This window comes from Hippocampus zosterae, chromosome 6, assembly GCF_025434085.1.
Source record: "Hippocampus zosterae strain Florida chromosome 6, ASM2543408v3, whole genome shotgun sequence".
NCBI classification, from domain to species: domain Eukaryota; kingdom Metazoa; phylum Chordata; class Actinopteri; order Syngnathiformes; family Syngnathidae; genus Hippocampus; species Hippocampus zosterae.
The window spans coordinates 12,960,018-12,981,869 of NC_067456.1; the positions used below are offsets into that span (position 1 = coordinate 12,960,018).

Genomic DNA, 21,852 nt, shown 5'->3' on the forward strand with positions numbered 1-21,852 from the left:
CAACTTCTCCACACACAGCCCACACTCTGAAAGAAGAAACAAGGTTCCGTCCCTATTTCCGATAATCAGCCTTTACTGCCATCACCTCGGTTGTAAAACAGCAGGCGGCGAGTGTTTAGGATGCAGACCACGGCATGCTGGGGGAGGCAGGTTGCACATCTCTCCCAGGGAAGAAGTAAACACGACAGAGCAGCCGGCTCCCAAATGTGGCCTTAACATCCACTAAAACAAATATTTCCCCTTAAAACGGGCCATTGTGTTACATTTCAGGAGCCACATTACATCTTGGCGGTCACGGCGAGTTATTGTTAGCTCATCCTCGGCCGGGTAAAACTGTTGAAATGAACGTGGATCTGATTTCTAAGGGAGAGATTTTTATTGGTTCCCTCTGTTGCTCTGGTAGAGGAGGCGAGACAGATGCATAGTGCTATGAGTAATAATGAAGAAAGCAGTTAAGATAATCGTTCTCATCTCCAAAATGCCATTCCTCCCTTGATAGTGGAGAGCCCCGCGAGTATATCGAGCCGCACGTGGCTGCAATGAAGGGGATTTTCTCACGGCGCCGTGCCGAGTCCTGGCTCAGCTCCAGCCTGTAGATGGATAGCCGGTTGGCTCCTCCGCACATGTTGCTCTTTTCGCCTTTGCACTCCATGTTGCATTCACTCTCCGAAGCGTTGGCCGTCTGAATCTTGTGACCGCAGTAGCACTCTGCTCCAAACTCCAAACCTGCGAACATGTAGCCTCTGCACGCAGACAAGGAAGAACGATTTACCGTCATTAGTAAAGTCAAAGAGGCGGGCGTTAATGACCTGAGCATTCATTAACATCTTAATCCTTCCCTGGTTAATGTCGACTCATATTGAGAGCGACTGTAGTCAATAAAAGCAAATAAATGATCATCCACAGAGGGTGTTGAAGTACACATAAGAACGCGTCCAGAGTTTATTTTGGAACATCTCTCTCGCTCTCTCTCTCTCTCTTTTGCCGACTGAAGATGAACGCCGTTATACATGCTAAGAGGTTTGGAGCCAAGGCCAATTATAAATGATTGCGGTAGTCTTTAAAAGGCTTTGCTCCTGTGGCCCTTCCCTCTGTCGACTTGACTCCCAAGAGGCCTTTCGGATGCAATTAGAAACCCTTCACACAGGATAGCCCCATACCCTCCAGCCCTGCCAATCAAACCCGAACCTCTGTACGCCATTATATGCCGCCGCTTCTCATTTGTTTGTCTTCTCTTATTAAAACCGCGCTCTCGAAATAGCGGGTGGGCCGGTCGGCTGCAGAAAGCCAGCGTGAGGAGAAAAGCATCTGAAAACGATTGGCTCGCTGCACCTATTCTGCACTCGACGAATCAGTGATGGGTGTAATTCGGTGCATTTTCGATAGAGCCGTCCCCGCTATTCCTCAGGGGAGGAAGAGAGGCGAGAGAAAGACGCCGGAGGAGAAAAGAAGACAGGAAGTGAGCGGAGAAATGGAGGAGAGAGAGCACAGCTCAAAGGGAAACAATGAGCACTGATTAAACTGATTGGAATGACTGGAAGGAAAAGGCAGAGCTCTTCTAATAGTGGACGTTTATGCAGATTGTCAAAGCCAAATGTAGCATCGACTCCTGAATGGAGGTGAATACTCGACTTGGCTGTAGAGTGACACAAGTGCTATATATACACTGTATGTTGAAAAATAAATAAAATAAATACGGCCAACTGGGCAACATTTAATGGTCTTTACTCTCCCGCAAAACCTGGCTGCAGGTATTTTCCCAGTTCAGAGAGATGTGTTCAGTTCTAGCCCACAGTCGGCCGACTAAATTATCACAAAGGTGATGGAGGGTGAGGTTCAGGCCCGGCGAGTCAATTCCATCGACAGCAAAAGTCAGAAAAAACATTTCTTCGCCGAGCGTTGTGCACACTGGCTCTCGGGCCTCTCATAAACAAAAAGACTTTCCGCCACCAGGCACACAAACACAAGTACGAGAGTGAAGGTTTGAAAGCGGGTGCTTAACGATATATATACGCTCAATCACGAGGCCCTTTTCGTTCGGTACCGCTGTACGGCCTTTTCCCGCTGGAGAAATGCACGACTCTGATCTGAGAGGCATCATGACTCTACAGTACATAAAGTTACCTCGTTAATCATAATCCGCAGTGTTCAACTTGGCTAATAATACAGCTCTGAAGCTCATTAGATTGCAAGTAATGTTTTTTTATGATATGATGACTTGCTACACAGCACAGTAAAGGAGGCAGAAGCTGCTCAGAAGTACAGTAGTGTCCTCAGACACGTGGCCATGTTTTTCAGTGGGTGGTGTTTACAAGCATATATCCAGCACCTCTAATGAGGGAGAGCCTTTTAATCAGCCTCTCTGAATTTACATCAGCTCATCTGGACAATCCATTGGAATTCATATCTTGGCCTGACAAGGAGTACTCGGATGAGTGTTTTTTTTTTCTTCCTTTCTTTTTTGGGAGGATTTTCATACCTTTCGGCGCAGTTGTCCTGGCAACGGAATACAGTCATTTTTTTGTAATCAAAAAACGAAACTCCTTTTAAGGCCCTCTTTTGTGTTGAATCAACGTAGCAGCCAATATACTTTGCTGTGGATAAAAAAAGAAAAAAGACAAAAGGTTAAATCAGTGAGCTAAATGTGCAGTAAGACAGACACGGTTCAACGAATGCGCGGACGTATAGAAACAGTATATACATTGTGCGGTGTATCCCTGGCATAAGAATGAATTCCAGCTCTGCAAAACAGACCCTTTTGTCTCACTTCACATTCATGTATTAAGTGAGGAGTTCAAACTGGGGCAGGATCTTTATTTATTTATAAAGACACACACCCCCTTCTAGTGGCCTGAAAGTGTAGTGGCACCTCTCTGCCTTTTTTGGAAGGTGTGTGTGTGTGTGTGTGTGGCAGGGTGGGGGTTGGAGCTTCATTGAACTTGTGGCTTCTTCTTCAACGACCAGACCGGCAGAGCTGGGATGAACCTTCAGCAAGCAATCCTTTTGCCATCTGTGCTGTGCCATTACCCCTCTAAGCCGCCGCTAATAGCTAAATGGCTCAGCATTGTCTTGGTCCCCGCATTAGTTTAATTGTTGTGGTTCTAAGCTTCTTATTTAAGCCGCATGCGGTGCCAAGGGTCTATAATCTTCCTAGTAACTAGTGTTCAGATGAGGGAAAAAAAAATTCAATACATCAAATGCAGATTATAGGATAGAGAAAACTGTTGTTCACCAAATTCCTCAAATTGCATCAGGCTGCAAGCTGATATTATAACTCATCCCACAGTTCATCCTTTCCTCTACTCTGTCGGCTCCTCTCTTCGAATGTGACCGTAATTCAGCGTTATTCAGCCTTCCCTTCCGCCTCTCACCGTGTCACCCGATTCCTGTTTCCGCACTACATCCCGTGCGATTGCGCCGCGCAGCCCGGACGTGTTCATGTGTGCTGCGACGATAGCCCGAGCCGTAATATTCCCCTCCAAATGAGATTCCGAGCCAGTGAGAATGGGTGCAGTCAGAGTGAGAGGAGGCTAAAAGTCTCTTAACTCCTCCATAACAGGATTCTGAAGATGGTTACGGAGTAATGAGAGGGCCTGGATGTAAAACGACGAGAGCAATGCCAATGCATTCAAGCTGCTAAGTACTCTATCATCACGTTCCGCTGCAGTGCTACGAGGTTTGAAATTTGTGGGGAAAAAGGGATTGGGGGGGCGGATCGAAAAGACCTTGGTTTAATCAGATAACCTGGAGCTTCGGTGTGCAGAGTAAATATGTTGGCTTCCAAGGCCTTCCTGTGGAGAAAAACACCTTCCTTTCCTTGCCGGCATATGAAATAAAGGTATATCGTCTGAGTGCCGGCTTACTAAAATGAGCAAAGCTTTTGTAGTGGAATAACATTTTTATGTCCTCCAGCAGACTGATCCTCCTCTTCCTCACAAAGGTCTCACGCACGTCTCACCTCAACAAAACAGCCGCCACATTTAGACTGCCACCATTTGTCTGTTTGAATTCTGCCATGTTATTCAATCATAATAACGGAACGTCTGCCCGCGCTGTTAATCGGGGCAAACGTGAAAGCCGCGCACCACAATGGCGCACGCGGGGGAAATCCGTGCTTTTTGATATCTATTTTAGAGATGCTATGAATGAATGAATAAAAATACACAAAGCGAACGTGTTATCTCCCCCTCAATGGAAGTTGAGGGGAGTCTAGAGTGACTTGAAGTGATAAAACGAGCATGCACATTATACAATACAAAATACAGCCATTTTCTCATTGTCCTACACAAAATGACTTTCAGCTGGAGAGGTTAGTCGCGTTGCTGAATGCTAATGGCGCCACCGCAGTGCTTTGGCGTGCCTGCACACTTTTAGCAACAGTGATGGAAGGGACCTGAGGTGCTTCATTAAGAATTTGGACACTTCTCATGAGCAATCTTAGAACACTTGCGGAGGAAAAAAAAGAAGGACATCAAGTCAGATTGTATTTATTGTTCATCTTGTCACTCGGGTTAGCCCAATTTGTCATCCTGTTGAGTGTGCTTTGAAATGACTTCATTTCAGAGAGGAATAGTGTGCGTTTTGTTTCTTAATTGTTATTGGAAAATGTTATGCCTATGACCAAATGTAAGATAATAAGATCATTAAAAAGGACAATTTTTCTAATGCCACATGATATAAGTACGTATGCAGATGTTTTTGTAATAATAATAATAATAATATCCATCCATCTTCGATGCCATTTATGCCAGTGATTTCCACCCACTGTGCAGTGAAACATAAAGTACTAATTGAGCAATTATCAGGAAAATATCCAAATTTACGTCATCGGTCAGAACTATTCCTTATTTCTTCGCCTAATGTTTCCTTTTCAGCAACATCTAGTGGCAGGCAAAATGGCAAAATGCTCTTCCATTAGCTGCACGGCGGTGCAATTAAGCCGTGGATGACAGTTTTGATTGGTGTTGTGCCGCAAGATATTTCAAATTAAAAATATGTGCTATGGTTAAGTGAAGGTTGGAAAGCACTAACGTATCCAGCTGCATGGACGGCAGGCCCGGAAGCGCTATGTTGCGAAGGGCCCACTAATAAATATTTATGCAATCGGCTGCAGCACACAATGTTCAATTTTGACCCGGCAGACATGAGTGACATGGACAGAAAAGAGGAGAAAGAGTTAAAATTGCCAAAAGTGAATGACGACAATCAGCTAAATTAACCAACGGTTAAGTTAAATTCGACACTCACAAGCTTTGCCGGGATATTGATGTTATTAAATGTCACTTACGGAACATGAACTGACACTTGCCTCCTAAAATAAGCCTCTTTGAGCAAGTTTTATGAAGCGCCGTTGTGAGGGAAATTTGCAGCCACCAAGTTTATGAAGACGCCGTGAACCTTGCTATTAAGTTATTTAGATGTTGTGATTCCTCAGCTGTCTGAGTAGCAGCGCCGCAGCACAGCTGAAGGAAGCACGGCGGAGCAGAACTCTCAAGAGGTTTTCACAAATGAGATCTTAATCGTCGTCATGGTGCTCGCCCGACTTACAACACGGCTACAAATGTTTAATCATGATCATTTTGTGCGGTTTGTAATCAGAGAGGACTTTGGATCGATGTTGCGTTAACACACAGCGCTTGAAAACGCTGCCAGGGTATGTATAATGTATAAGAACATTAAAAATGCCGAATCATCTGATAATTTGTTGGAAAATGTAATTAGGCACTTCACAAACACGAGATGGAATTATTATTGAATTGGTTACAATAAGTTCCTTGATTACAAGAATTTCCACAGATTAATTAGCACACGGTGATGATTCTCCTTTTTCAAAGTGGGCTGGTGAGGGAGAACGTGTGATTTATGGTCTCTGTTGTGAAGAGGCGCGGTATTAGTTTGATTCCTGTTCATTAATTTTGCCTGCAAGACAGGATGCACGGCGAGCGAAATACGCAAACTTCACCGCTCATGTACGTGACTACAATCTGTTGGAGTGCAACCCACCTCTTGCGTCGTCAGTCTCTTTCGCGTTGCGGGCTTTCGCCGCAGGGCTCCGCTTGTTGGTGTGGTCTCCAGCTTTGCCTTCTTTTATCTGCGATGCCTTTTTTTTCCACATGGGGGCGTAACCTCGTCCATGCCTGCGAGTCTCCTTAAATACTCTCACGATTCCCAGCCCCCCACTGTCTGACGATGTGACCTGGCTGCCCATCTCAGAAGCCACCACGGTGTAAATACGCATCTCTCGCTTTCCGCAACAGCTGTCGCCGCCAATGCCGGCGTGCAGGAAGACGAGGCTTCCGGCTGTCAGGTAGAGCAAGCCGAGGGTGAAGAAGCGGATCGGTTTCCTGCGGAAATAACGCTGGATCTTCAGCAGAGGTTTGGCCATGCTGGCTAAGCCTGCCACTGGAGCCCGTCGGCCCGGTGACCAACACTCATAAAGCAGAAGACTTCGGAACGGATCCCCCTGCTTCCCAGCGGCCGAAAATCTTTATAAAAATGGAAACCGTTGGGAGGTGTCAATCTGGTACGAAGGTCATCCAAACGACGGCATGAAGAATCCTCCTCCGTGTGCGTCTTGAGTCTCGAGAGGGAAAAAAACAAAACTTGAACCCGTCAGGTTCTTATATTCATGCGAGTGAAATTGTCTGCTGGTTCCTGTTGACAGCAAAGCTCAGAGTGCTTGCTCCGCGCATCCAGAATGAAAAGAGTGAAAGATGATCACTCACCACCGCTTCCACGATAGTTATCAGCCTACAGAAATGCCATCCCGGCACCGCTGCGGCACTTTCTCCCACACTGTGCGACAAGAAGAGGTTTTATTTAGTGGCCGGGTTGAAATCCTTTCACCTTTGAGTGGACGGTTCTTCACGGGAATCCAAGGGAGTCATGGCGTGACTAACCATCTGCAGAAAGGACACAAAAATTGAGGAATAAGTGGAGCGGAGTGGGCTTTTTCGCATGAGCAACACCAAATGACTTCCGCCAACCTGGAAAGAGCGTGGCAAACGCAGTAAAAAAAAAAAAAAGAAAAAAAAGAAAGCAATCCAGGCAATTAAAAAAATAAATAAATAACAGTGAAAGTGTTATGATTCAAAAAGGCGGAAAGCTACTTCAAGGAGCTGAAGTTGTACAAGTACTTTGTCTTTCATAAACTGGGTTAAGCCGGAAGGGAAAAAAACAAAAACAAAACTCTACCCTTTGGCACTTTCGCTAATATCTTTTGGGAGTGGGACTGCGCAGAAATTAAAAACATTCTCAGTCAAGATGACGAGGTGATGATAATGTTTAGAGACTGAAGAGGCAGTTACAACATTTGAGAGACTTGACAGCAACGTTAAAAAGCTCTTTACAAGTGAAACACTGCAAGTGTTCAATTCAAAGATGAGATTCGGCGAAATAATGTGATATAACAATATCTTTTGACTGCAAGTATCTGCGTGAAGCCAATTATTGTTTTGTGCATGTTAAAAAAGTGGGAAAGCTTTGTTGGAGTGGAGGGGGTGGTGTGAGAGAAAAAAAAATTGATTTGCCTTGAGATGTTGGATCACTTGAACTTTCATTGACTCTTTTGAGCCATTAAAAGTGAGAAATGAATTCATCGGGGCAGCACGTCAAAGGCTGTGGTTCCCCTAAGTCCTACCGACTGCTGTCAGGCTGCTGAATAAAAATAACAACAACAATAATGATAATAATAATAATAATTAAATGATGTGAAAGACAATTGTAAATAGCGCTGCCATTATCCATTTTGTGTTTATATTGCACTTAATTGAACGGTGTTTGTTGTTTTTTTTTTCTTCTTTCTTCTTTCTACCTACATTCTTGCTGCTGCAGGCTGTAAATTTCCCCAGTGTGGGACAAATAAAAGATATCTTATCTTATCTTTATCTTATTTAAGCAGCCTTGAGTAAGAGACTGAACCCTCATTTGTGATCAGAATGTGAATGAGTTGCTTATTTTATTTCCGTGGCAGAATGCTTGAGACAACCTTGTTAAAGGGCTCAGAGCACCTTGAAAGTAGAAGCACGTTATTCACAATTATATCAGTGAGTTTTTATGATTTTGCCCGGCGCATTTTACACAGCACCACAATGAATTTTGAACGAAACAATCAACAAGGCAAGGTCACCATTACAGTTGGTAATGGTATGGTCATTTACTCTGTTTGTCTGTGATTGACTGGCAACAAGCCGACTACCCCTATTCAGGTGGGTTAAGCCCCAGTGTGTCCCCCCCCCCCCCCCCCCCGCAACCCTAAACAGGATAAAGGATACAAAAAAATGGATGAATGGATATTATGATCCCTTCAGGGTAAATTCTCCTGGCTGCATATATTTTTGTTGCACAGCGCGTAGAGAACCAGACCGCACACATGCAGGCATGCAAAGAGAGATGCGAGAGTGATGGGATGCACAAAAGGTGACTGTGCCTCTGAGCCCAGCTCAAGGGCACCCCGACAGTAGTGAGGATGCAGAACAGCATTTTTGCGCAGCGGGACTCGAAAGAGCAAATCACAAGCCCTTCTGGATGAGCTACTGCCACAACCAAATTTTTAATTCAAGAGGTTTCACAATAAATCATTCACCATTCAGGAATTGAAGCCTTTTGACATAGAATATGCTAGTTATTTGCGAGTGATCTTTCGTTATACTTCATCTGTGTTTGTCACAAACACGGATGGCACATCTTGATTCATATGGAGCCAAATGTACCTTAGAATCAGTCTCAAGACTGTGCCTCACACAGTTAATGACACAGTACACACTAAAATACGGTACGATAAATTTGATAACCAAGAAAGTACTTTGCAGAAACAATGGCCTGTGAACGTTTCCATTTGCTCTGGACATTTCTGTTGAGTTTAACCCCGTCATGCACTCTGGAACCTGATAACATGATAAGCTGTCCACTGTAGTAACCGTTGTCCCCGAAAAGGTTAAACACACACAATCTCTCTCTCGCTAGCTAACCCATCGCTAGCTAGCTAGCTCGCTAGGTCGGCTGGCATGGCTGAGTGGAAGAGTGGTTGTCTTTCAATCGGCTTTGATCCCCAGCCCGTGCGTGACCATGCTGAAGTGTTCTTGAGTAAGATACAGAACCCCCAGTTGCTCCTGAAGCTCATGTAGGTGAAGGAGGAGTTAGTGTGAAGTCCTTAGAGTGTCTTGTAGGCGGAAAAGTGCCTAACAAGTGAAAGCCCGTTTATCCATCCAGCCGCCCATAATTATTTACTGTTTTATTATTTCAAAAATAAGTATAAAGTAAAAGATATAAAGGTTATCTTATGCGTGCATCATCTATCATAGGCATATTGGTGCATTTGTGTGGGAGGCCTGCAGCCTCCCTCAAAGAAGTTGCCTGTTCTGAGAAGAGTCCGGGAGGCGATAATTGGTAGGTGTAACACAATGCTCCACTGAGAATTTTCCAGGGTATTCAAGGGGACACTCAACTTAGTGACTCTTGTCTGCCACCAGGACAAATCTGCAGAGTGGCTTGTCACCTGAGACCTCACTGGCATTGGCCCACCGGCACCCCCATTCGCACAGCTATTTTACCGTCTGCTGGGCAGCGTTCTGCAAAGACACTCCTCACCCTGTTGGACTGCTAAATGGCTAAACTTTACTTGTGTGTCCTTACGAATGACTTTCATGCACCTAAAAGGGTTTTGATTACTAATGTCTGCATTTTAATTGGGTTCACTGTGACCAAATATCTTTTCCAGGGTCAAATTCATTTCCAAAATGCCAAACACTAAATGTTGAACTTAAAAATGATGAGTGTCACAGGTCACTGCATCACTAAATCACTTTAATGGGGTTAGGCCAGCGGGATTTAAAATGTCCATTAGAGTCTCATTTGTTCATTTGAAAGAAAAAAAATAGCAAAGAAACGCATATCAGTGCTCAATTTGAGGCTCTATGGCAGGGCTGTCCAAACTTTTTCCTCCGAGGGCCACATTCTGAAAAATCGAAGGACCACTTTCAACTTTTTTTTTTAAAATTAATCAAGCACACCCAAATCAGTCAATTAAGTAATTGCATCGTGTTTATTTATTACAGTGTTTTTTCTGGAGGGGCTGCTACATGAACAGATTTTTATAAGGCAAATAAATAAAAAAGGATTTTGAGGTGGTCGAGATCCTGTATCCCATCAGAAAATATCAGGCCCTGCAGTGAACAGCGGACAAATCCCATTTCTACATTCTGAGATGTATATTCATTTCTTTGCACTCAATAATTAGTTGGGTCTCCTTTTGTATGAAATGCTGCATCAAGATGAGGTGGAAAGGAAGTGATCAGATGTGGCAATGGTGCAATGGAAGCCGAGGTTGCTTTCAAGGCTGCCTTAAGGTCATCTGCATTGTTCGGTCTGGCGTCTCTCATCTTCTTGACAGCACCCTTGCGATCGGCTTTCGCTCAGCTGACCAGTTAAGCACAACCAATACCCAGGTCATTGAACCCCAGCTTTTAGTACCTTTGGCAGTGCGTGCAGGCGCCAGGTCCTGCTGGAAAATAAAATCAGTATCTCCAAATAGCTTGTCAGCAGAGGGAAGGATAAAGTGTTCTAGAATTTCATGGTAGATGATTGTGTTGAGTGTGGACTTTTGAAAACACAATGTACTCAAAGCAGCAGATGGCATGGCACCCCAAATCATCACTTGCTGGCTGACAGTGGTAGTCCGGGCTTTTAGTTGAGTGATAATGCACACAGCTCTCAAACTGTGAGGATGGTGGCAGTGTGTGTTCGAGCTTACAGGTGGGTGGATCATGTGGGGACCACCACTGTTAATCAAAGAAGTATAAATATTGTATTTTCCGCACTAAAATGTGCACCTAAAAGCCTTCCATTTCCTTAAAAGCTCACAGCATGCCTTAAAATCCGACGCGCCTTGTGTATGGTTATATGGTAATATGTCAACCCCAAAATGGCTCCTTGCTAGAGACATGCCTTCAACGCAGAGTTTAAACTTAAGGCGATCGGGTTACGCAGTTGAACACGGAAATAGAGCAGCGGCAAGAGAGTTCAACGTTGTCGCTGCCTTATTAAATACGATTTACTGACATCTGATCGTTCTGTTGGCATTTACTTGAGTGTAGCTCCATCTAATGGATGCATTGTAGATTGCGTCTTATAATGCCATGCGTCCAATATATGAAAAAAATTATAAAATAGGCCATTCATTGAAGGTGCGCCTCATAATCCAGTGTGCCTTTTAGTGCGGAAAATACTGTCCATGTCTTGTTGGCATTACAGAAAAAAAAAAAAAAACTACCTCTGATGTTGTGCCAGGTGCGTCTACAATTTTATTAAAATAATGAAACTATTTTATGACTACAACTATCTTCAACCACTTTCTATCCAATGTAGCTTTAGACACAGCCGGCTAACACTGTGAAAGAGCTATCTTTCACCTCTCATTAATTATTGTGCTGTATGGTTTAAACCCTGCAAAGACTGAGGGTTTAAAAAAACAAAAAAACAAAACAAACAACAAAAAAAAAAGGTATAATGTAGTCGACTACAATGGCCTGGTGCAAACTTTGTCTTGCAGCCAGCTTAAGATGTATTCAGCAGACATGCGAAGTATTGATCTTATCGCGCACCCTGCCATTAAATGAATAAAAACAGTATATCATCCTTGGAATTATTGTTATCTGAAAGGTTTATGTATCCCTTCCACGCAAACAGCCTTTGAGGCAATGAATCCCAAAACAATGAAGATGAGGAGATGAATTTACATATAGAATACAGCTGTATAAATAGTTTGCAAACTAACTCCCACACTCTTTCTGTAACCATGGCAGTTTTTCAGCCCTGTGTCAGTACTTTGCCCACTGAGTGTACAAATGATTCATATTGCAAGGCTAACTGGCTCAACAGTAAGCCATTGTCGCAAATCCTGTAATTTGTTTGTCTTGGAGAAAAGTGAATCACAGCTCAACGTGGGACCCTACAGTTAGAAGCCATGAATGAAACATGCGAACAAACATTGCAATTCATCATCGGAAACACTATTTAGACATTTACAGCAGCTTGCAGGTCAAAAATTTAGTTTCATGTTTTAGCTTTCATTAGCCAGATATAGCTGAATGAGGAGGAAGAGCTTCGGCCATGAGGTCCATGTCGGATGAAAAGAGATGAAGAATTGTGGAGACAGCATTGCTATTCACTTTGCCGCTCACATTGTAGAACAAGGCCACACGAGCAGTTACATTACTGGTAAGATTTCAAAATCACCCACATTGAAAAATCTAATTTAACTTCAGATGAGACTGCCGCTGTATGTCAGTTTTGTGTAATTTGACACTTCGTCTGGCCAGTTTGAACGCAAAAGTGCATTTTCATTGAGAGTGTGATGCGTTATCACAGTGGTTACCATCTTTGGCTATTTGGTGGTGGCTGGGAAAATATCATAAGGAGTAGCAGTTTTTGATACAATTAATCATCTCTACTCCATCCTTTCTCAACTAGGAATTTCTGTATCACCCTGCATACCTTGCAGCTTCAATGCTGGTGTCCCTCAGGGTTCAGTAACAGAGTTCTTGGTGCCTTCCTCGTTGGACTGAATTCCCTCAGCCATATGATTGCCATTGGTTATGATTTCTATACTCAACATTAATTCTCCTTCACTCCCAATTAAAGATGAAATAGTATGAACATTTCATATAATAACAGTGATCGGAAATACTGCGGTGAAGTCTTGCAACAAGTGTAATTTTAAATACAACAATATGCAACGAACAAGCAACCAAACTCTTGACAAAGCTGAAATTGTTAACAGCAACAGCCCAACTATATTATCACATATGTAACACCCCTACAAAATTTAATGATTAATGAAACCCAATGCAAACAGACCTGATGTAGAATTGGAGTCTTTATGTAGAATTTTGATTTGATATGTTGCTCCCAACCAGGTGACTTTTTAAAATACTGTACATTCTCAGGCATAGGATACACCTCTTCTATTTAAATATCTATTTCTGCCTATTTATGCCTACATGTAGTGGTCGTGATTGTATATCTCCACTTTCCGTGGTGAGCGTTGGTGCACCTGTTTCTGATTACTCTCTGCTGGCTATTTACGTGCAGCTGAAACCAAAGGAAGACACCGTATCAAATTCATCGCCGAGCGCCACCGTCCCAGCGTATGTGTGTCCTGGTCTGGTGCTAGTTTCCTGTTGCCAGTGTACTTGCAGTCGGGTTTGTTTGACCATCCTATTAAACCTCAGAATCACTGTGACTTTTCTGGGGTATGGTGTTTCACGCCTTGCGTAGGTTTGATTCCGTGTAAAAAAAATGCTGCCATCACTTGGGTTATCTTGTGTCAAGTTTCATAAGCACCGTAACTCATCTGCCATTTTCTTCTTTTTTATTGCCCCTTTTATGAACCCTCCCGTCCCTCTTTTCTTCTTCTTTCTGTATTTGCTGCTGCCATAAAACAATGACGGTGGTACACTTCTTGGATACGCTAAACAATAGATAATTCAAACTTGAAACCAAAATCCGAATCATTTGAAGATATACTATTTCAAACACCTAACTTAACCAATGGTAATAAATACTACAAGATATATTTTGTCTTTATGTTTACGAGTTATCCACAGTCACAATTAGGACTTCTTTGTGTGCTTGTTTAACTTTTAGAGTAAGTGGAAATGATAACGTCCGAAGGGAAGCATGCACATTTTAGAGTGAAGTTTGAACATCATAACATTGCCCCAGCTTGAAAAAGTCAGCCTTACTCAAGGTAAAACCATAGTATCCTCCAGGAATACTGTGACACACTTTAATGTATTATAATAGTTTCTTAGCTTTGTCAATGACAAAGAACGCAGGAAATCGTCAAGGACATGATGAATCGTGGAATTAGCCCCTTGTGCATGTACAGACCCCTTTTTTTAACAGCACCCCATACAAAGTACGGTATTTCAAATGTGCTCTTAGATGCATATTCTCTATGAACATGTCACATATAAATTGCATTCAATTAGTCCAGAAAAGCAGCAACGAAAAATAAGTCACGACTTGACCACATCTCTGGAAGAGCGAGAGGGAGGAAATGAAAGAGACGATGTGCCATGGAGGTCTTTTTGTCAAATCATGGCAATTACTGCAGCAGAACGGACATGAACCCACCGCCTGACCATTTATTCACATTCATATTAAATGAGCCAGCAAATATTTAATCATAGAGGATTTATGGGAGCTAACGTCAAAGTTCATCTTTGGTGAGCGGGCTGACAGCCAGCTCAGCTCATGCTCCAGGCAAATGGTGCCACAAGTCAACCCATAAATATTATTCGTATTCATCTCGGGACTCATTGTTGAATGGAGACTGGAGTTGAGCAAGATAGCACTACAGATCAACACCTCATCTGGTGTTCACGGGAACACAATATCACTTGTGTGACTGACGGCATCTCGATAAAAAGATGAAAATGTCATTTTGTGCCTGCAATTTCTGACATCTGAGCGTTTAACACGGACATAAGAGAGAATACAATGCAATGATGAAAATAGCGCATGATGAATATGTGTTAACCGCAAAAGTAATTTTTGGAGACAATAGCCTCTCGTGAACATTTTCATTGAACTTGGAGAATTCATTTCATTTTAAACAGAAAACCTGAACATATATCAGTTGCAGATTTCTAATCATTGGACTAATGTAGGCAATTAGAAGTTAATTTATAAGTCCGTCTAGCTAGCTCTCTCTCTAGTTAGCTAGAGAGTGTCAATGCTCTAGCTAGCTGTCTAGCTAGTTAAGTATCTACAGATTTTTATTTACCCTGGAAAATTAATTTAATTTTTAACAGAAAAGCTGAATCTAGAGCAGTTGCAGATGTTTTTTTTTTTTGTCATCGGACTAATATCATCAAATCAGAAGTTATGAATTAATATTATAATTCTTAATTTGTTATTCATAGGTAGATCTATTTAGCTATCGCTATAGTAAACTATCGAGCTAGATAAGTATCGACAGATGTTGTCAATTCCCAACTCACCATTTTTTTATTTGTATTTTTGTAAAAAAATAATTGTTTCATATGCTCCAAGACCGCAGATATGATGACAGATGATTCGCTCGACTTTAAAATATTTCAGATTTTGTTCAAGTTGCAAGACCTCTTGGGAGCATCTCCACTCTCTTCCAAAAATATATTAACAGTGAGGCCAATTCCTTTATTTGGGGTTTAACATCAAAAGATGACACACGAGATCAGCGTTTCAACTTTTATTCCCTGATGTATGTGTCTGAATCGGATACACAACTTTAGATAATTATTCGCCCAACATTTTATAGAAGCAAAAGTACCTGAATAGACACTCCGGCCATATTCTTCTGCCTAATGAGTGGTTTGCATCTTTTAGTGACGCATCGGTACTTTTGCTCTTTTTCATGGAGGTTCTTTCTGACAGTGGTTTTACTTTACAGCTCCCAAAACGACTACTTTGTTTTCCTTCGTCTATGCATTCCACATCTGTTACTCAGTATATCAGCATTTCTTTTTCTTCAGGTAAAAAGGGTTTAATATAGCCAATGTTTGGCCAATGGCTTGAATTCATATCTGATCTTCACTCAGCTTCACAATTGCTTCTATTTCAACTCTAAATTATATTCAGGTGATAGTAATCAGCACTGTGTCCTGCGATTGGCTGGCACCCGGTTCAGGGTGTCCCGAAGACAGCTGGAATAGGCTCCCTCACCCCCTGCGACCCTTGCGAGGAGAACGCGGATCGAAAAATGGATGGATGGAGTAATCAGCACTTTGCATACTGTGTTACGTTCTTCTTTTCATCAGTAGGTCAACCCGCAGGGTTACGCTGGTAACATAGCAATCTTTTCGGGCGATAGATATCAGCCGGACAGGCGGCAACACACAGGGAGGAGATGAATGACTGTGGCATATAGGATGTCTTCAGCAGCCCAGGAGCACAACAGTTAAGAGCGTAGTTCCCAAAATCCTGAGCTTCCTCCACACCCTAGGGACCGTCTCTCCATTATACTCTTATATTAGGCCAGCCAATGCACATTAGAAACTTGATGAAAATCACTTGGCTCCTTCCGAAACAGCAAATGTCCTAACAGTTATGTTTATGGCCATCTTCTTCACATTCAAATGACAAAAATGCAACAAATGCATTCTTCATTAAAAGCACCACACAATGATTTAGTTTAATTGAACTCATATTATGAAGTATTTCTGACACTGCGAGCATAGAACACTAACTTGCTGTCAGAGCAAGCAATATAAATCGTAACTACGGTTCCAGTAAGACAAAGCACTTTGCGATCCAAAAACGGACAGCGGTTGCATATGTCAAAATGAAAGGCGAGCAGACAGCTGGATGCCAAGCGTGTGCACAGCAGACTCAAGTGGCTCGCTGAGCGCAGATGTTTGCTCGACCGAGTGCAAGACCCCTGAAACCGGGAGTGGGGACATGGCTGTTTCCCACAACAACAGGATCACAAAGCTAACGTAGTCATTCTTTCTGGATCAGCAAGGTACAGACAGTCGAGCTACATTTTTGGCTCGCCTTATTCACGTAAGCCATTTTAATTAAACAAATGGTTGATCTCAGTGCGGGCCTGCATTAGTGTTTGGCTTGATGCCTGATATGCTTAATTACTGGTGGCCACTCAAAAGGAAAGTCAACAATTTTTGCAAGAATTTATATATTGTGTCACGTTGCAAAAAGCTTTTTTCTTTTTTAAGCTTTGAAGGGCTTTTGCATGTATTTATTAGATCTGACTCCCAAATTGAAGATGAAGATGTTTGCGGCAGACGGCATTCACCTCCACTTCAGAGTCGGTCATGCTAATTGTTATTCATCAGTAGAATATCCCTATCATCTTCTCGAACAAACACAAAAATTGTTTTGTTTGTCACATTACCACTCACTAAATGGCTTGATCACTGGGAATTAAATGGGTCAATATTTGAAGTGTACCGTTTTGCAATTTTGAGTTACAGGTATTTGAGATGAAGCACCCTCCATCCTCCACAATGTGTGTGTGTATGTGTGTGTTTGTGTGTGTACTGTACTGTAACACTTGAGTTGAACTTGTTGATTCTGACAGTTTTGCTCCAGAAGGACAATAAAGAAAAATAGCCCGATCCATGAGCAAAATAGCACATATTTACATATTTTCCACAAGGACTCAACAATGGAGTTGAAAGCCTACATCACAAAACAGAGATGTTCAAGTCCCAGGAGTTTCTGAAATGGTTTTCTGATCCAAATCCTTTCATCAAGACGCCTAAAAATATTCCAATAACTTCTTTAGCAGCCGTGGAGCCAATTCTGGAGAGGCAGTTTAAAATGGGTGTGCAACCGGTATACCAACAAACAAGCAAAATGCAACATTTTGGTGTCTCGTGTCGACACCGCAGTGCAAAAGTGGCTCAACTGACGTGTTGTGTAATGGGCGCGGATGGGAATTTTCTATTTTACATTTGTGGTATACTGTGCTACATTTATTAAATTGGATACATGTGAGTCTCATTGTATCTATCTGGTGTCTATTTTTCAATGAATGAATGAATACTTTATTGTCATTGCACACTTGTTACAACAAGATTTTGCAGGAGCCTCCGCCCCCCCAAGTGTATCGTGAGATATAAAAATATAAAAAAGTATATAAATACATTGCACTTACCTAGACTTACACACAATCACATACAGCTTGCTATTTCCTTTAAAAGAAAGGTTTTTGAGTGAAGAAAAATTTCCAATGAACACAGATTGTTTTTGTATTGCAGCTTCAGCTTCAGACGTTTTTAACAGATAAACCGCATGAAAATTGCTGAAAGATTCAGCGAGTTATGAGTTTTTGAATTGTGCTCATCCCCATGATCTCAAGAGAAATAAAGGATGTGGAGGGGCGGGACCAACGCAGGACTTCCGGTTCAAGATGGAGGCCAGTCTGCACGTCGCTCCAAGTCCCGGCTTCATCAAATGTAATATGGAAGTACACGCAGCTCAAAAGAGGTCATATCTAATGTTCATGTAGCTCTATCTATGTATGGTGACAATCAGTTTGGAATGCAAGCAAGTTCGGAGCAATGAGCACAGAGAGGAAAAAGAAGAAGGAAAAAACCCCCACAAAATATCATTCTGAAGTATTTAAAAAAACACACACACATTCTTGTGCACTCAAAATGTCCAGCGTAGGCGGACACTGATGTTGGATTTCCCAGCATGCCAAGCGCCATTATGTAAATAGTCAGAAGCTATAATTACGTTTTTAATGTTAATACTGTATTTCCCACATTAACATAGATGTTAATACTGTATTTCATTCACCCCTTATATTGAATTATTGTTCACGCACTGTTAGAGTTTATATTTTAGCGTCATGACTGAGTTTGACTTTAAAGTCAGCTGCAAAAATATCTGACCAGTCAATCTTTCAAGATCAAAATTAGCATGATTTCAGTAAAAAAGTTTTTGCGCCCAAATCTCAATTTCATGTGCTTGTGGCCGTAACAGACATCTGCTACTGCATTTGGAAATGAAATGGGAGGGGATGGTGATGCAGTCGTCATGAATCGTGTGTGTGTGGGGGGGGGGTCATGTCTCCCCAGTGCCATTTTTATCCATGCAAGTGTGGCAAAGAGCCTGCAAGCAAAGTTGGGTCTTAAAGATATATGGAGAAAAAAACAAAGGCTTTTCTTTACTGCTTACCGACGCTGCGTATGTCTGCCAGTTTTCTCATGCAATAATAAGGCAACAGATGAACAGTTCTCATAACTGTGTTCTTTTGCAAATTTTGGAAGCGACACCCATGAACGCTTCATAAATTCTTATAGAAACTCCCTTGTGGGCCTACAATGACTCCAGTGTTAAACCCACGTTGCAGCCAAGCAAAGCCTAAGGGTAACTCAAATACCAGTACATTTTGTCATTGAAGTGGATGAAAAAAAAAAATCACAGAAAGAAGATTTAAACTCTGCATATGAAGCTTAAAAATTAAACCCGGGATGGCAAGGAGAAGAGTTCATTGTAATCCTGGTAATACTGTACTCAATGGTCCATTAAGATCGGTGGTGACCTTTTACATTGAAAGAGGTAAGTTAAAGGCTCTAAAAATAATGTAATCCTCCTCTTTGACCGCTGCACAGAAGCATTTAACTGCGGCTTTGTAAGAGAGTGATTGACGGTCAGGATGCCTCTCCATTAAACAGTCATTTGTAACATAGACAAAGACACACTGACAATATAATAGTTCCATGGTGGCCGCGGGCACAAAGTTCATTGAGGCCACAGAGAAAAGGGCCCAAAAAAAGTTTGTCAGTTCCCAAAAATCTGCATCATGAGGAGAATTGCTGGAAATATCCTAATGACACACAAAGTGGCAAGAGAAACCAAAAATAGATTTGAGTTTCATGCCCCTTAGGTTGGTGCCACACACCCCTGCCCCTCGCTCCACATTGATGCCCATTTGACAAACAATCACTTGAATCGAGCCTCTTAAACGGCTTTATAAAGAAGCAATTATTCTGCAGCCGAGGCTCCATCAGCGGGAGATCAACTGATATCTTCCACTATTCACCATGAACAAAGCTCCTCGTTCATGGCCTGGCTGAATATTAGCAGTTTTATCCAGAGACCTTTTGGCCCTTCTCCTCTCCCACCTGAACTAAGGGCGCTGGATCTCGGCTTTAATTAAAAGCAAATTCTCCAAGCTCCGTTATGCTGCAAATCGCAGGCCTCTCTGCTCGAGTGGACTTAGAGGGGATTGCAGAGGGTCTGAGCAAATGTTTGTTTGGTCAGGCAGACAAGGAAGGAGTTGGAAAGAAAGGAAATGACTCTTTGTGGAACTTTGTTGAGGTATGTTTCAACTCCACATCATCAAGTTAAACTGTACAGTACAGCCAAATTCAAACAACAAATAGACTTAGACTCATGTAGAGTCAAATCCAGGTTTTAGTAAAGATATTCAATGAGAAAATTACTTGCCTCAGTCCAATGGGTGAATTATGCAATTTCTTTCCAAACAATAACCTCCGCATTGAAAAAAGTAACCCACTTTTTATTACTTTAAATTTCTGTGCTCTTGTTTGAATGCAGCACAAGTTCAAGATGTGTTCGAACAACCCTCCTGCTCACTGACAAACAGCTCCCAAACTATTGCAAGTTCACTGGTGCACAAAGTCAAACCTTGTAGACCAGATTATGTCATCATTTTCACAAGAGCGCTTTTTTTTCCAAACATAAACAGACATTCTGTAAGATTGAGCGGAGTTTTTGGCTGGCAGAGACATATTTTGTATTCTGGAAAGAGCATTGAAAGGGCAGAGAGAGAGAGATAGAGAGAGAGAGAGCATGTTTACAGATAGCACAGCGCATTGTGTACTCGTCTAACTACCATCAAGGACAGGTGTCTGATTGTGCACAGATTCCTCAAAATCCCTCCCTAAATTTGAGCAACGGCGACAAACATTCTTGTTCTATTCCGTAACAGAGAGAATCTTCACTGAGAAGCAGATTGTTACGATGGAGTGGCCTCAATGTTTTGCAGGGGGAAAGAATTCTCAGAGGGAGATGTATCACATGACCTCCTGTTTTCAGTTTGGCCAGTGTGCGAAAACAGCATCATGCTCCTCGGTGCAAGGAGAAAGAAAGTAGGCCCTGTACTCTCGGATGGCTCGAGCTCCTCGGTGACCGAGTATCCACTCGGCTCGAGAGTCTTTAAGAAGGTGGCCGAATCTTCAAGCGCGATTGTTTTGCGGTCAGCCACTACTTGCATTTAGACTTTCCATACTCGGAGAGGAATGAAACGAATATTGGGCGCATGTCTTAAAAAGCTCCCATCATTTCGGATAGATGAGCGGGAGGTAAAGTGCCGTACAAGCACCGGAGACAATCGCGGTGAAATGAAAAGGTGCCTAGACAAAGCTCGTTGCAGTAGAAGTGATTCGTATTGACTGAACCTCACTTGCCGCTTGCAAGGGACATCTGTTTAGTAAGCACCACTGTGAGTGCAGAACCTCCTCTTAAACAGCTGAATCAATTTCCAACCAGATAAATGAAAAAATAAAAATCACCTCAAATGGCCTTTTTGCTTTCCTGAGCTAGTGCGGTTTGACAACCACTTATTTGTTGAGGGTTTTGACCAGCGGGCATCATTTGGGAATCGGATAACGCCACATTGATTAAGAAGGAAATTCAAGTCATTAATAAAGATGATGTCTCGAGTGAAGGGAGGGTGTGTGTGGGGGGGATAAGGGGGGTAATCCTAAACACCACATGCTAGGATCACTACAGACAATAGAAGATCATTAAACAGCAGGCTGTTTTCTCTGCATGAAGCACACTTAACAGTTGGCTTTAATTAAACAGTTGAGTAGTCTTTGTTTTCGAGGAAACAACGATTTTGTCGAGGACCTGTTGAATGTTGCACTCTTGCCTAACTCTTTGTTGACTTTCCTTGTTTGCGAGGATCTAAAAAGCAGAGGGTGAGCGAGGTGCGGAAGAAAGCCTGAAAACAGAATAATCAAATTTTAAACACTTTCAGCGCTTGCATAAATGCACTGGCCTGAGGTGCATCTTGTTGTTTGCTTTTGTAACGTTTGCATATTACACAGAGGAAATACCAGCCCCGTTTCAATATGAGCTTTATCATAAAGGTTGAATGTATGAATGAAATATATGAAGAGCTCATTCTTTTCTTTCAGACACTACAATTGTGTGTCAGGCTACGTGCCAACTAAAGTTTGAGTCATCAATAAATAAAAAAGATAGATAGCTCTATTGGCGGCCTCACAGTGCAGAGGTGCAGTGTTCAATTCCGCCTAAGGCCTTCCTGTGTGGATTTTGCATGTTCTTCCCGTGCCCGCGTGGGTT

The 21,852-nt window shown here is 42.4% G+C and overlaps 1 protein-coding gene across 2 annotated transcripts in view; it reads right to left on the bottom strand.

Annotated features, from left to right (window-relative positions):
* Positions 1 to 21,852, bottom strand: part of wscd2 (WSC domain containing 2) — a 48,668-nt gene that overhangs the window by 11,272 nt on the left and 15,544 nt on the right. The window contains exons 2-5 of one of the 2 annotated variants that reach the window (XM_052067779.1): positions 6,726 to 6,902; positions 6,004 to 6,580; positions 2,480 to 2,594; positions 559 to 743 (exon numbers count right to left, since the gene is read on the bottom strand). In XM_052067779.1, the coding sequence (XP_051923739.1) occupies positions 559 to 743; positions 2,480 to 2,594; positions 6,004 to 6,385 (682 nt within the window). In that variant the 5' untranslated portion in view covers positions 6,386 to 6,580; positions 6,726 to 6,902. Of the gene's footprint in view, positions 1 to 558; positions 744 to 2,479; positions 2,595 to 6,003; positions 6,903 to 21,852 lie in introns of both variants that reach the window. The other variant, XM_052067778.1, reaches the window with a different exon arrangement.